This window comes from Bufo gargarizans, unplaced genomic scaffold, assembly GCF_014858855.1.
Source record: "Bufo gargarizans isolate SCDJY-AF-19 unplaced genomic scaffold, ASM1485885v1 original_scaffold_1465_pilon, whole genome shotgun sequence".
NCBI lineage: Eukaryota > Metazoa > Chordata > Amphibia > Anura > Bufonidae > Bufo > Bufo gargarizans.
Window position 1 is genome coordinate 80,557 of NW_025334371.1, and position 14,307 is coordinate 94,863.

At 52.6% G+C, this 14,307-nt stretch overlaps 1 protein-coding gene across 1 annotated transcript; it reads left to right on the forward strand.

Moving 5' to 3' along the window:
• Positions 1-450: 450 nt before the first annotated feature.
• On the forward strand, positions 451-1,980 carry LOC122923319 (activin receptor type-1-like). The gene has a single exon (XM_044274102.1). The coding sequence runs from the start codon at positions 451-453 to the stop codon at positions 1,978-1,980; it is 1,530 nt and encodes a 509-aa protein (XP_044130037.1).
• Positions 1,981-14,307: the final 12,327 nt, after the last annotated feature.

Below are 14,307 nucleotides of genomic sequence, written 5' to 3' on the forward strand. Positions count from 1 at the left end.
CTATCAGCAAATTATGATATGGATCCATCATACAGTACGTGACTGAAGAGGCAGAGAATTGGCTCAATAACAGAAGGTAATACCAAAAGTGGCCACATGAGGGCAGCAGGACCCCAGACATCTCCTGCTGAAGAACTAATAGAGGTGGGCCCGGAAGTCAGTGACCTCAGTGGTTGTTTTATGCTGCTCTCTGATTGGTCAGTGGAGTCTATTGTTGTATCCTGCTCTCTGATTGGTCAGTGGAGTCTATTGTTTTATCCTGCTCTCTGATTGGTCAGTGTGACTGTATATATGGAGCCTCCAGAGACCGGGCATCAGATCACTTGTGCTCGGCTCCTGGAGCTTTCTGCTACAGCTCCACAGCTTTTCTTCTGAAGACTGCGAGGACTTCTCTACTTCTGTCAGATTCCGCTGCTGTACTCTGAGGGGATCGGATATAAGGGCTGTACAATGGTGGGTGGCGGTGTAATTATTCCCATACTCATAATGGTCACCTTTTTATCTTCTAGCATGGAAGACAAGGAGGTTAAAGGGAATTCTGTCCAATATAAATGTGTGTGTGAGGGGATTTCCTGCGGCAGCAGAGACCGCTGTTACGGACAGCAATGCTTTGCCTCCCTCAGTATGAACGATGGTCTCTTGGTTTCTCAGAAAGGCTGCTTCCAAGTCTACGAGCAAAGCATAATGACCTGCAAGACCCCTCCTTCTGCTGACCAGGCCGTGGACTGCTGTCAGGGCGACCTCTGCAACATGAACATTACAGCGCACTTACAAAGTAAGTCAGGCACCGTCGAGACATTAAATTCCAGCGTGGAAACCCTGGCGATATTTATCCTGGCTCCAGTAGTTGTACTAATAGTGCTTTCAGTTGTGGCCCTCCTGGTCTTCCGGAAAATTCAGCAACGACACATGGAGCGGTTGAGTACACGAGATGCGGAGTATCGGACTGTAGACGGGCTGATCGCGTCCAACGTGGGGGACAGCACCCTTGCAGATCTGCTGGATCACACGTGCACATCTGGCAGTGGGTCTGGGCTTCCCTTCCTGGTGCACAGAACAGTCGCCCGCCAGATCACCCTTGCAGAATGTGTTGGTAAGGGTCGGTACGGAGAAGTATGGCGCGGCCACTGGCAAGGGGAAAGCATCGCCGTAAAGATCTTTTCATCCCGAGATGAGAAGTCCTGGTGCAGAGAGACTGAATTATACAACACGGTGCTGTTAAGACATGAAAACATCCTAGGTTTCATTGCCTCCGATATGACTTCAAGAAACTCCAGCACACAGTTGTGGCTTATTACGCACTACCATGAATTGGGATCCCTCTACGATTACTTACATATAACCACATTAGACACGGTGACCTGTCTCAGAATTGTCCTTTCCATAGCCAGCGGACTAGCACATTTACATGTGGAGATTTTTGGTACGCAGGGGAAACCTGCTATTGCTCATCGGGATTTAAAGAGCAAGAACATTCTAGTTAAGAAGAACGGACAGTGCTGCATTGCTGATCTAGGATTGGCCATGATTCACTCACAGTCAACCAATCAGCTCGATGTTGGGAGTAACCCCTATGTAGGAACCAAGAGGTACATGGCTCCCGAAGTCCTCGATGAGACGATCCAAGTGGATTTTTTTGACTCTTACAAAAGAGTTGATATTTGGGCTTTTGGCTTGGTCCTCTGGGAGGTCGCCAGACGCATGGTTAGCAACGGTATTGTTGCAGATTACAAACCTCCCTTTTATGACGTTGTTCCTAATGATCCTAGTTTTGAAGATATGAAGAAAGTTGTCTGTGTAAATCAACAAAGACCAAACATTCCTAATAGATGGTTTTCAGACCCAACGCTAACATCCCTGGTTAAATTGATGAAGGAATGCTGGTATCACAACCCATCGGCAAGACTCCCAGCCTTGCGCATCAAAAAGACTTTAACCAAAATTGACAATTCCTTAGATAAACTGAAATCAGACTGCTGAACGTCAGTTAAAAAGAACCCGACACAGTGCTTGCTTGCCGAGGTGTAGAATATGTAAAAAAAAATTCACAGTCAGCAAGGACCACTGGATAGTTCTTAGTAACCGCATAATTGTCCCACACAACTATCGATTTATCAATTACTGGCCCAGCAGGTAGCAACTGCCGCTGGCTCACTTTCACTTTACTTGCCACACATGCAAAATTTGGAACAATTTTACCCATTGTTGTCACGGGTTCGGCAGTCCCGGGAGACAAGGATACTCCAGGATCCTCCATTACACGATCACCTGATGACTCATTACTGCAGTGGTTACCACGAGAAACGCCATGACTCTATCCTCCTTCCAGACGAGGAGTTACACTCTTTGGAGACCTTTCCTTGGGATCTCCAGCCGCAGAATATGAAACACTTTCTCCGCTCCATAACTTCTGGACAGCTGCACGCTGTTGTGGTTGGCCGCCCCTAGCAACTGCCTCATGGATCCTCCGCACATCCTCTCTAGGACTCTGCTCACACATAGGAATTCCTGAGAGCCACACCGCTCTCCACCTCCTTTTCTCCCCGACGGTTGCCCTTGGCAATGGCACATATCACCATCATCTTTTCCTCCGGCACTCGACTCTCAGCTAGGTTCAGAGCAGCCTCCCTCTGTGCAGCACTTGGCTTCCTAAACAAGCAATTTGTTTCCTGCACCTTCTTCTCCATTACTTTCTCTGTGGCTTCGGTTTTCCACCGGTTAGTCTCTTTCACTTGGGCACCCGGCCCTTTCTGCCTTGTCTTTGCTCTCAGCAACACCTTGCCTTTTCATTACTCCTAGCAACCTGTTGTCTTGCCTGCATCCGCCATGACGAATTGAACCTTGCAGCCCCTCCTGACGTCACTACTATGTTGGGGTCACATGGAACAGTCTCTTCACTTTCACCAAGACATGACGTTCACACCCCCTGCGGGTACATAAGGTCAGTTTGGCACAGCTTTACACAGACACCCGCTGTCCACTTGGGCACAGGGAGGTACAGGGCTTCTACTATGAGTTCTCCATATCTCCCCTTCCCTGGGTAGTACAAGAGAGGAAGGCCCAGGGGAAGGTTCAGCTCATTCACTGAATTTGGAAGATGTAAATCTGTATATGGATAAGACATAAGGTCATTTCATAAATCCTTTTGAACTCTTGGTTCTGGACTGTCTGGGGGGTTTCTTTGATGCAGTTGACCAGCTCGACCCCCCAGCAGGGGGCCATCCTGTCAGAGAAGAGAAGCTTGCTTCCAGTTAGGCTAATGAGCCCCTGACTGTTTAAGGAGGGGGGTCGTGGACTTCTGGGATACCCCTTCTTCTCTTATGTGGCTCCCCCCCTTTTCTGGTCGGGGGGAGGATTTGAGCTGGTTCGGCTCTGCTACATGGGGAGCTGGTTTTGGCAGGAAGGTGTTAACACAGCCCTGTGCTTGGCCTGCCCCTCCCGTTCCTCCCATGTGCTGAAGGAGTCAGCCCCCTCTGCTTTAAGTATTTTCCCCTCCCGTATATCTCCCTCTCGACTGGCCAGTGATGGGTTTGCAGGTACCTGGCTCAAGATGTCCGCAGGAGACCCTCTGATGGTTGCTCTCCTGGCGCGTATTGAAGTGGAGGGAGATGGCTGGTTGCGTGCGGAGCCTGTTCAGCAGCACCAGCCTCCTCCTCCAGCTTTGCTCCCTCCTGAGCTCTCTTCTCCTCCCCTGCCCCCTCCTCCACAGAGCAGCATAGCTGCGATCCCAGCAGCAGGGAGCTGACGTTCCGCTTGCCCCACTCGTCTTCCCAAGCGATCGGGACATAGTCCCCCTGGCAGGGCACACGCTGTGTGCATTAACCCCACCAGGCCTGCCATTTTACATAATGTGCACAGGGCGACTGTGGCCACCCAGTAAGGGATGTACGGCCATCGCAGCACAGCTTACAGGGTCTGTTCCCTTCTATCCCCCCCCCTCCTTTTCCTGTGTCTAACTCTTCCCGCGCTCTGAAGAGCACATTGCTGCCAGCTATGAGTGCCCAAAATAGTTCTCCCTCAGACCCACCTCACCCCCCCCCCCCGGCAGCTGCACAACCGCATATCACGCCACCTAACCCCACTCTGCCCCAGGGATCCCCTAGTGTTTCACCTGACCCCACTGAGATATATGTGGATGCGGCTGAGCCTCCTACCGACCCAGTAGCTGCCAGCCCCATGCATTTACAGGCGCCCACCCCTTCCCAGACCCACCAAGCCATGTCACGGAGTTGTCGTTGGAGATCTCCCTCCTCCTCTTCAGAGGGTTCCAGGAGGCGGAGTCATCACTATTCACGTAGGCGCCAGTCCCGACGCCGCTCCAGGGATTCCGGGAGAAGTCGGCGCTCCAGGTCCTCGAGATGACGCTCCCCGCCGTCTTTGGACGTTTCGTCGGGCGCATCTGGGGAGCCCGGTTCAAGATCACATCCTGGACGATCACGCCGTGAGCCTCATCACCTCTCCAGGGCCTCCAGCCTGATCTTTCAACCTCCCCGACCAGACCCGCCTACAGCTACGGTTACAGTGCCAGCTCCTCCATTGCCTGCTACCGGTGAGTTTCCATTTACGGGGGTTTGGGGGGTGGGTGCCGGTGGGCCAGAGGCTGTGGCGGCCCTTAAGGTAATTCTTGACAAATTGCAACCTTCCTTTCCTCAGCCTACTATGCTTACTGCGAAACCCTCTTTGGTACAGGCGAGCATTCATAAGGACTCCATCTTTTGCGGCGTTAGTCCTTTAGGGGCACATTTGGAGGAGGAGATTAAAGGAGAAAATTTGGCAGAACCAGTATATTGACATTTGGTCTTTAGTCACCGTGGATCAGCATACGGTGGATAAAGGGCAACGTCCGGCTGAGAAACCATTTGTGCGTCCACGTGTCGCAAAGACCATGAACAACTGGCTTGAGGCCTTTTCGGTTCTGGGCTTTGTTATGGGTTAGCGTCATCCTGAAAGCTGCTCTGAGCTCTTTTCATATATGGACACTATTTATAGGCTTACAAATCACATGGTGGTTCCGCATGGTGGAGGTATGACGAGGAATTCCGCCGTCGCCTTGCCCACCAACCCGATATAGGATGGGGGGGTTAAGGCTTCGGATGTGTGGTTGCGGTTGATGGTGTCATAGCAGCCTCCGTTTCCCAGCGCGGCCACTGGTTTCAGTCAGGGATCAGTGGCCGTGCATTGCCCAGGAACATGTTGGCTGTTTAATGAGGGACATTGCAAGTTTGCCGGGCTCTGCAGATTTAAGCATGAATGTTCCACATTCAGCATCCCGTTGCCCCCGCCCTTAACCCGAAAAACCCTCCTCCCACAGTGACCCAAAGGACCCAGTGACCGTAGTAGAGATTGGGCCTTGGTTAGACCAGTACCCCAATAAACAGGCTGCATCGCAGCTTAGTTTTGGAATTACGTTTGGGTTTTTCATTCCTTTTGTTCTTGGCCATTGCCCTATATTTCCGGTAAATCTTGCATCAGCAAAAGAACACCCCTCGGTTCTCCGTAACAAAGTAGCGAAAGAAGTAGCGATGGGTAGAATCGAAGGCACCTTTACTTTTCTCGCCTTTTATAATCTTCGGATTTCGCCCTTGGGCGTGGTTCCCAAAAAAGAACAGGGTAAATTTGGTTTGATTCACCCCCTTTCCCACCCAAAGGGCACCTCGGTGAATGATGCGATCTCCCCAGAGGTCTGACGTCTCAGTTTCCAATGTGTCCTTTGACAGGGCCGTTTTTCATGACAGGGCCGCTGGTCAGGGTGCCCTGATGGCAAAATCAGATATTGAGTTGTCCTTTCGCCTCCTTCCGGTTCACCCAGATTGCTATCACCTGTTGGGATGCTGTGTGGATGGCATGTATTTTTATGATACGTGCCTTCCCATGGGCTGCTCAATATCTTGCCATTACTTTGAAATGTTTAGTTCTTTCCTCGAATGAGTTGTTCATTATGAAACTGGTTCTCGTTCCATAATTCATTATTTGGACGATTTTTTTGTTTATTGCCCCTGGTGATGGGGACATGTGCCAATTTTTATTAAACACCTTCCTATACTTCATGAAGCGTTTGGGGGTTCCGATCTCATCAGAAAAAACAGTCACCTGCTTGTCCTTCCTAGGCATTGAGATTGATTCCGTCGCTATGGTTTTCAGCCTGCCGGCTGACAAACTGGAGCGATTGTCCCAATAAATTCAAGTTTTTTTGTCAGCCAAGAAGGCCACCCTCCTCCAGGTTCAATCCCTCCTTGGTTTGTTGGTTTTCGCCTGTAGGATAATGCCTATGGGGCGAGTTTTTTCCCGCCGTCTATCTCTTGCTACCCGTGGTGCCACTTCTCAGCGGCACCACATTCGTATCACTAGCTCCTTGAAAGCAGATTTACGAGTATGGCAGGTTTTCCTCTCTTCCTATAACGGTCACCCCTGCTTTATGCTGGGCGAGTGCACCAATGCGGAACCGTCCTTATTTACAGATTCCTACAGATTGGTGCGCATCCCCTTGGCAAGCATTAGGCTATTGTAAGAACCTGACTCTTTTGAAACTCTTTCCAATCGTCGTCGCGGTCGAGATTTGGGGCCCTAGAGTGGCTAATCGGCATGTTTGTTTTTGGACCGATAACCTAAGTGTCGTTCATTGTATTAATGGTTTGTCCAACACTTCCTTGCCCGTTCTCAGTCTTTTGCGGCATCTAGTGTTACGTTGTCTGGAGTATAACGTCTTTTTTTAGGGCCCAACATGTCCCTGGCGCCTATAACCTTACTGCTGATGCTCTTTCTCGGTTTCGTTGGCAGGAATTCAGGATCCTCCTCCCGGAGGCGTGCCCAGATCGGAATCGCACTTTTTGTGTCGGACAGAAGGTCCTAGTACTAAAACCCTTGAAGCTAAATAAATTACAGGCCTCCTAGCAGGGCCCCTACCAGGTGGTAAAACAGCTGTGCGACACCACCTACGTGGTCACCAGCTGTGCAGACACAAGAATTAAGAGGACATTCCACATCAATATGATGAAGGCCTATCACGAGAGGGCTGAGGCAGTAGCCGCCATATGCGCTCCTGCCACCGGGGACTCTGAATACCTGCCGATGCTGGAGCTGCCTGGAGTCAGTAACCGTTCTGGGGGGGTGGAAGATGTTCAGTTAGGAGATGGGTTAGGACCCCAGGAACAAGAACAGGTCAGGGAATTACTCCAGGACCGGAAAGAGATGTTCTCAACACAATCTTTATTGAATGCATTACATATATTTATATTGACAGTTGGAACACCTCTTTCAAATGGCAAATTGTAAAACCCCCTCTGATTGGCTATGTAAATGAGGTAAGCAGGGATTAGTTCAAGAGCTTGGCTGGGAGGCAGATGGGTGTGGCCATTGTCACAGAGAGATTGAAACAATGACATTACCCCCCTCCCGGGAAACAGTCCAACAGCCACAGTGGGACCCTCACCGGGTCAACTCGAGGATGTTGGAAAAGTAGTCTTAAGATTCCAGGTCCATTTGCCGTGATAATTCATCCGCATTCCCGTTTTGAGGCCCTGGCCGATATTGTATGGTGAAATTGTAGGGTTGCAAATCCAGGCTCCACCTTAGTAATCGGCCATTCTCTCCCGCCACCCGGTTTAGCCATATCAAGGGATTGTGGTCCGTCATGACGGTAAAAGAGCGTCCATACACGTAGGGCTGCAATTTCTTTAAAGCTAAACATTCTTTTTCCACGGCAGCATATCCAACTTCACGGGTTAACAACTTGCGGCTGAGATACGCCACCGGGTGCTCCTCCCCGTCGTCGCCAACTTGACTTAGTACGGCTCCCAGTCCGAACATGGAGGCGTATGAATGTACGACAAAGCGTTTGTTAGGATCGAGTGCCGCCAGTGTGGGAGCTTGTGTTAGGGTGGTTTTCAACTGGTGAAATGCTGTTTCGCCCTCCGGGGACCACAGGACCTATCTAGGGAGATTCTTTTTGGTCAGGTCCGTCAGTGGTTTGGCTATGTCACTATAGTGGGGTACAAACTTTCTGTAGTAACCGGCTGTCCCTAAAAATGCAAGTACCTGGGCCTTGGTTCTGGGAACCGGCCAGTTTAGGATGGCCTCAATTTTTGCAGGCTCCGGCCTCTGTTTCCCACATCCCACTCTATGTCCCAGATATTGTACCTCAGACATCCCGATATTACATTTGTCTGGCTTCAGGGTCAGGCCTGCAACTCTGATTCTGTCTAGCTGTCCGGAACACCTTTGGTGTCTGGTAGAGAACAGTTGATGCCCTTACTGTCTTCCTCAGTGACTCAGGTGACCTGGAAAGCTCACGGTAAGGCATGGGAGGAGTTTCTTTTCCTTGGTGGGGACTGGGACCTGCGGAGGGATGAGGTACGCCTGCAGGTTGCGATTGAGCTGTTATTACGCTTGCGCTCCTTGGGTGTTTCTGCCGCTGTGGCCCAACATAGGCTGGCTGGGGTTTCTTTTCATTCCCGTATTCTTGGTTGGCCTGCCTCCTTCGCATAATCATTCAGGGGGCCTCCTTCCCTTGGATATAGCGCTAGGTAATGGGTCAGTGCGTATTAGAATCCGTCGCTCTAAGACTGACGTTTTCAGTAAGGGTGCATGGATTCCCTTTCACCAGGTCCTGGGATTAGCATGTCCGGTAAGCTTGATACACCAATACATGCAGATACGCCCAGGCGGGTTTAATTTGTTGGTCCATCAGGACCTTTCTCCTCTTATAAAGTTTCAGTTTATCTCCCTTTTTAAACGATGCTTGCAATATGCGGGCGTTGATGCTAGTTCGTATGGCACTCATTCTTTCCGTATTAGCGCTGCTACAGAGGCAGCCAGAGCTGGCCTTTCCGAGGCTGAGGTTATGCAAATTGGGAGATGGCGCTCAGCTTGCTTTGCAACTTTTATTCGCCCTGATCTATTATAAAATAAAATAAAAAATAAAAAACATGCAATCATATGCTTGTGCTGCATGCGTACTTATTTTTCTGTTTTACAGGTGTTTTCCGTCCGACCGTCTGGATCCTTGGCCATTATTATCAGATATTTAGACCCCGGCACCCAGACAGAGGAGAGAGGTCCCATAGCAGAGATTCAGGCTTCATGTCAGCAGAGATTTAGGCTTCATGTCATAGCAGAGAATCATGCTTCACGTCACCCAACACTGGACCAGTCCATTGTCAGATATTTAGGCCCCGGCACCCAGACAGAGGAGAGAGGTCCCATAACAGAGATTCAGGCTTCATGTCAGCAGAGATTTAGGCTATATGTCATAGCAGAGAATCAGGCTTCAAGTCACCCAACACTGGAACAGTCCATTGTCAGATATTTAGGCCCCGGCACCCAGACAGAGGAGAGAGGTCCCATAGCAGAGATTCAGGCTTCATGTCAGCAGAGAATCAGGCTTCATGTCATAGCAGAGAATCGGGCTTCACGTCACCTAAAACTGGAACAGTCCATTGTCAGAAATTTAGGCCCCGGCACCCAGACAGAGGAGAGAGGTCCCATAGCAGAGATTCATGCTTCATGTCATAGCAGAGAATCAGGCTTCATGTCATAGCAGATAATCAGGCTTCACGTCACCCACCACTGGAACAGGCCATTGTCAGAAGTTTAGGCCCCGGCACCCAGACAGAGGAGAGAGGTCCCATAGCAGAGAATCAGGCATGGGCGTGTCTGTTTCCTGCAGCTGAGGTGGAAAGTTGTGTGTGCAGCAGCTCCTGAAAACTTCCACCTCGTTAAGGCCCCAGGGAGATTTTTCAACACCTTAATCCCCTGGGAGGAACCAGGCTTGTGGGGAGGTTTTCCACCTTTCTCCCCAGCCCAGGCCCTGCCTCTCCCTAGGGAGCTGGTAGGGACCTGGGCCATGCGCTCAGGCAAGGCCCAGGATCCTGCTTCCCGGGGTAGGCCGGCGGGGAGTAGGGGAGGTGAACTACCGGCCTCTGCTCCATCTTCTGCTCCGGGGGTCAGAAGATCAAGCAGGGGTCATGTGGAAGTGTCCCCTGCGGCCCCCAGGGGCGAAGCCGTGAACATCGCCGGCAAGTCCAGGAGGGTGGACGATAACCCTCCTAAAGGTATACGGGGTGCTCCTGGAGGTGGGTCGGGTTTGGTGGAGGCCGACTGGGGTACTATGAAGCCCAGGGAGTCGGTGGTCCAATATAGCTCCCGTATTGCAGCCCACCTCCGGGAGTACGAAGAAGCTGGTAAGGCCTTAAACAAACTCCAGCATGATATAAAGGATGAAAGGCAAAAAGCTAACAGGGCCTCTAAGGTGAAAAGGCCTGAAATAGCGGCGAAAATAAGGACCCTGAAGGTTGACATAAGGGAGATGGAGAATAAGAGGGCTGACATACTGAGAAATAGTGGCCCATTTGAGGAAGAATTGAGGAATGAAAAGAGATTCGCAGAGATGAACCTGAAAAAGGTTTTCTCAGATGAGGGTGAGACCATAGTGAGCCTGGGGGGACAGTCTGCGGGGCCGGCGGATTCTGGGATCCGGCCCGAGCAGGTCCGTCTCCCCCCCACTAGCTCAGATGAGGAAGAGAGTGGTGAGAGGGGTAGTGGGGTAGGGGGACAGTTGATGGAACAGATACGTTACCTAGAGTCCCCCTGGGCTCATGTAGACGGGCTTGTTTTCGGGGATGAATTGTTGGAGGATGAACCTGCAAAAAAGAAAAAGAGACAGAAACAAAAAGAAGCAAAGAAGAAACAAAAAGAGGCAAGCAAAGAAGTGAACTGGGTGTATGTGTCCTATCCACTGCCCTCTGGGCCGGCTGCAAAGTCGGCTCAGGGGGCTAACCCCACTATCCCCCCTAGCCTGGTTTCTACAGTGGAACCAGAGCATGGGAGTGGGGAGAATAGAGAGAATGTAGCAAAAAGTAATTTAATCCGTGAGAAAAAGATGGCGTCGGACGCCGACCCTGTTTGCAGTAGCAGGGGCGGCAAGATGGGAGTGGCTGAAATGCCGCACAAGCTGGTGCCGATAGCGAGAGAAGGGAAGGGCGTGGCTGCATCGGGTGTGGCCCCGCCCACCACCGCTGCCTCCACCGGGATGCTAGATAAATGTTTGGTGGGGGTGCGGCGGTGTGACAATTTGGTCGCCGCCCCTCCTGCCTTGGATGGTGGTGTGGTCCTTGCTTCCTCTACCCCGTTGGACCCCGTGCGCCTGTGTCTCCCGCCACCCCCTCTGCCTGTGTTAGTGCATCGGCGGTGGAGGGGGGCGGGGCCAGGGCGGGGGGGACATCTGCGGTCGCGCCTCTGGGTGTACCTGGAGGAGTGTCTGTGGGTGGGGGGGCGGAGTCCATACATCCGTCACCATGTGCGGGGTCCTGCTGCTTCCTTCTCTGCCCCTGCCTCTTCTGCTGCTCATGCGCTCTTTGCTCCTTCCCCTGCTGGTGTCATTTTGCCGGCGGCGGGGGGGGGCGGGGCCTGCGCGGTGGGGGAGTCTGCGGACATGCCCCTGGGAGTACCTGGGGCCGTGTCCATGGGCGGGGATGGGGGGTCGGGGCTCCTGCGGCCGTGGCTGCTGCCTTGTGTTGGGCTGGCATGGCTGGGGGCAGTAGTGCCACAGGGCGCCTGCTCCAGCCAAATCCTCTGGGGAAAGGGAGCCCCAGTGAAGTTGTTATAGATACAAGCAATGCAGAAGGACATTGTGTGGACATTAAAGTAAATAAAGCAAAAAAGTTGCAAAAGACTGTACATAAGGTGTACAGGGCGGTGGACGTCGCCGCATCCTCTCTGTCCTCCTCAGAAGAGGGGGGGGGGATGGGGAGGATAGTGGCAGAGGTTGAGGTCCACCATTAAAACGCCTATGAAGCCGAGGATGTGGTGGTAGGGACCACTAAGGTGGAGGCGGATGTGTATAAAAAGAAAAATATTAATGTCATTGCCCCATCTGGCCCAGCTGTGTGTTTGGGGGCAGGTGAAAATTCAGGGGTCGTTCGGGGTCCTGGTGGGGGGGGGGGGGATGCGGGGGTTGGTCCTGCTGCTGGAAAAGTGGCGGGCCCCCCCTGCGTGCCCCCCTCAGGGGATTCCGGTGCGACACTTGTGACAGGTAGGGGGGGGGAGCCGGTTCTGCTGCCCCTCCTGCGTCCGTGGCACCTGGCAGAAGTTATGCCAGTGTGGCTGCGGCTGTAGGGGGGCAGGGGCTGACTTCTTTGGCTTCCTCGCTCTCAGGGTCTGGTAATGGTGACTTGCAGCGGCGACTGCTGGAGGCCCTCAAAAAGGGGGAGAGCTCCTTTTCCGTAGAGGGGAAGAAGGTGGAATGTTCATTCTGGTTCAACAGACATGGCGTTCGGACCTTCCGAGAACAGAACGGGGGCAAGACCACCTGGTCTTCACCCACAACCGGCCCTGGAGCCAGACGGAATGTGGTCTGTCTCAAGTGGAGTAGCGATGAAGCTTGCCCTACTAGAAGCTCCTGCTTGGGATGGGTTTCAGGGCAACTGACATCTTTGCCTTGATCCATCCTTTTGGCTCCAAGGAGTTTGACATCAGCTTTGTCCGGCCGGAGGGGCTTGAGCTCTTCTGGTCCAGATATGAGCTGGTGAAGAACATGCCGGACTGGCGTGGTTTCGTTGCAAAAGCGATAACCCGCCAGAGCGAGGTCAAGAGAGTGACCGTGCTGACCCGTAACGAGTCGCTCTCTTGTATTGACATCATGACCTGGCTAGGAAGGTACGGAGAGGTCCAGGGAATACCAGCTAAAAACCTGGATGAGTTTGGCATTTGGTCGGGTGCCTGGACGTTTAATATCAAGCTTAAGCGTCTGGGTAGTACAGTTTCCCACATTCCATCATCTGCCTTTATCGGCCGAGACAGGATCTTGGTTTTCTACAGGGGGCAGCCTAAGCTCTGTCACAAGTGCGGCAGCCCCACACACTTCAGCGCCAGCTGGCAAGTGCAGAAGTGCGCGTTGTGTGGGGGGACAGGTCATCTTGCTGCATCTTGTGAGGAGATTAGATGCAACCTGTGTGGGGAGCTCGGGCACCCCTTCAGTCGCTGTCCTCTCTCTGAGGCCAATGCGGCCCGGGCTCATGCAGGAGCGGGCCGGGAGTTCCCTTCGGCTGAGGCGGGTACTGGCAAAGGCAGTGGAGTTAAGGGGTCAGTGAGGAACCGGAACAACCCGTCCCGGCAGAGGTGGAGAGAGAGGCGTCAGGCGGAGAGAGAGGGGGAGGAACCCCGTCCTGGGGTGATGCCCGCTCCTTCCCAAACGACTGCCCCTCCTGAATCCGAGACCCTAGGGGGCAGTGAGCTGGAGGAGGAGATTGAGAGACTGGATCGGGCCGAAGAGACTCTGTCCTCGCACTACGAAAGTTCTGCAGAGGGTAGTGGGGCAGAGTCCCAAAGTAGACGGAAACGGCGTACTAAAAAAGATTTAGCCCAACCAAAGTTGCCAGGGAAGGTGTAACCGGCTCCCCTCTGGAGCTTTCCAACCGGTACCTCATCTTGGATGAGACCTCTGCCTCCTTTGCTGAGGAGGAGGTTGAAGGGGATGGGCCGGGGGCGAAGGAGGGAGGGCATTCAGGGGACCCCGCGCCCCCCTCTGGTGGGGATGCAAGGTCCTCAGGAGGGGTGGCAAAACCGGGCCCTGAGACTGAGAAAGCCAGGAGTGGTGCGCGGAGGGAGGTGGTGGTGGCAGAGATGGATACCACTATCTCCCTCAAGAGAGGTCGTGCTGCTCTAGAAGGCAGCCCCAGGAGGGGGGAAAAGGATGGGAAGAAGGCCGTCTAATTTAACTACTCTTTATGGCGGTACCCGCTCTGCTGACTCTGGCGACCATTAATGTCGCCAGCATTAAGTCGGATGCGGCTCGTTTCACAGCCTTCGATTTTCTCAGCCGTGTTGAAGCTGACATTTTGTTTTTGCAAGAGACCAGGCTGCCAGATTTGGCAGCGATTTATAAAGCCAAGAGGGAGTGGAGACCGGGGCCCTCCTACTGGTCTCTTGAGGCTGAGCCATATAGCGGAGTGGCGGTCCTTTTTACCGCACCGGTAGAATGCCGACGAGTAATTAAATTAGAAATGGGGAGGTGTTTGATCTTGGATGTCCTCATGAAGGGACAGGAACTGCGCCTGATTAATATCTACGGGCCCCAGTCCAGGTGGGACAGGAAATGTCTCTTTATGAGGATTAAGCCTTTCCTTTTTACAAGCCGGCAGGTGGTTTTTGGTGGGGACTTTAATACTGTCACAAGGCCCCAAGTCAGGGGAGGCACCAGAAACCGGCTGACTTATGATTTTTTCTGAATAGAGTAGCTAGTGAGGCTCGTCTGGAGGATGTCCACATTAGGCATACCCCAGGCCAAGGGAGTTTCACTTTCTATAGAGGTAG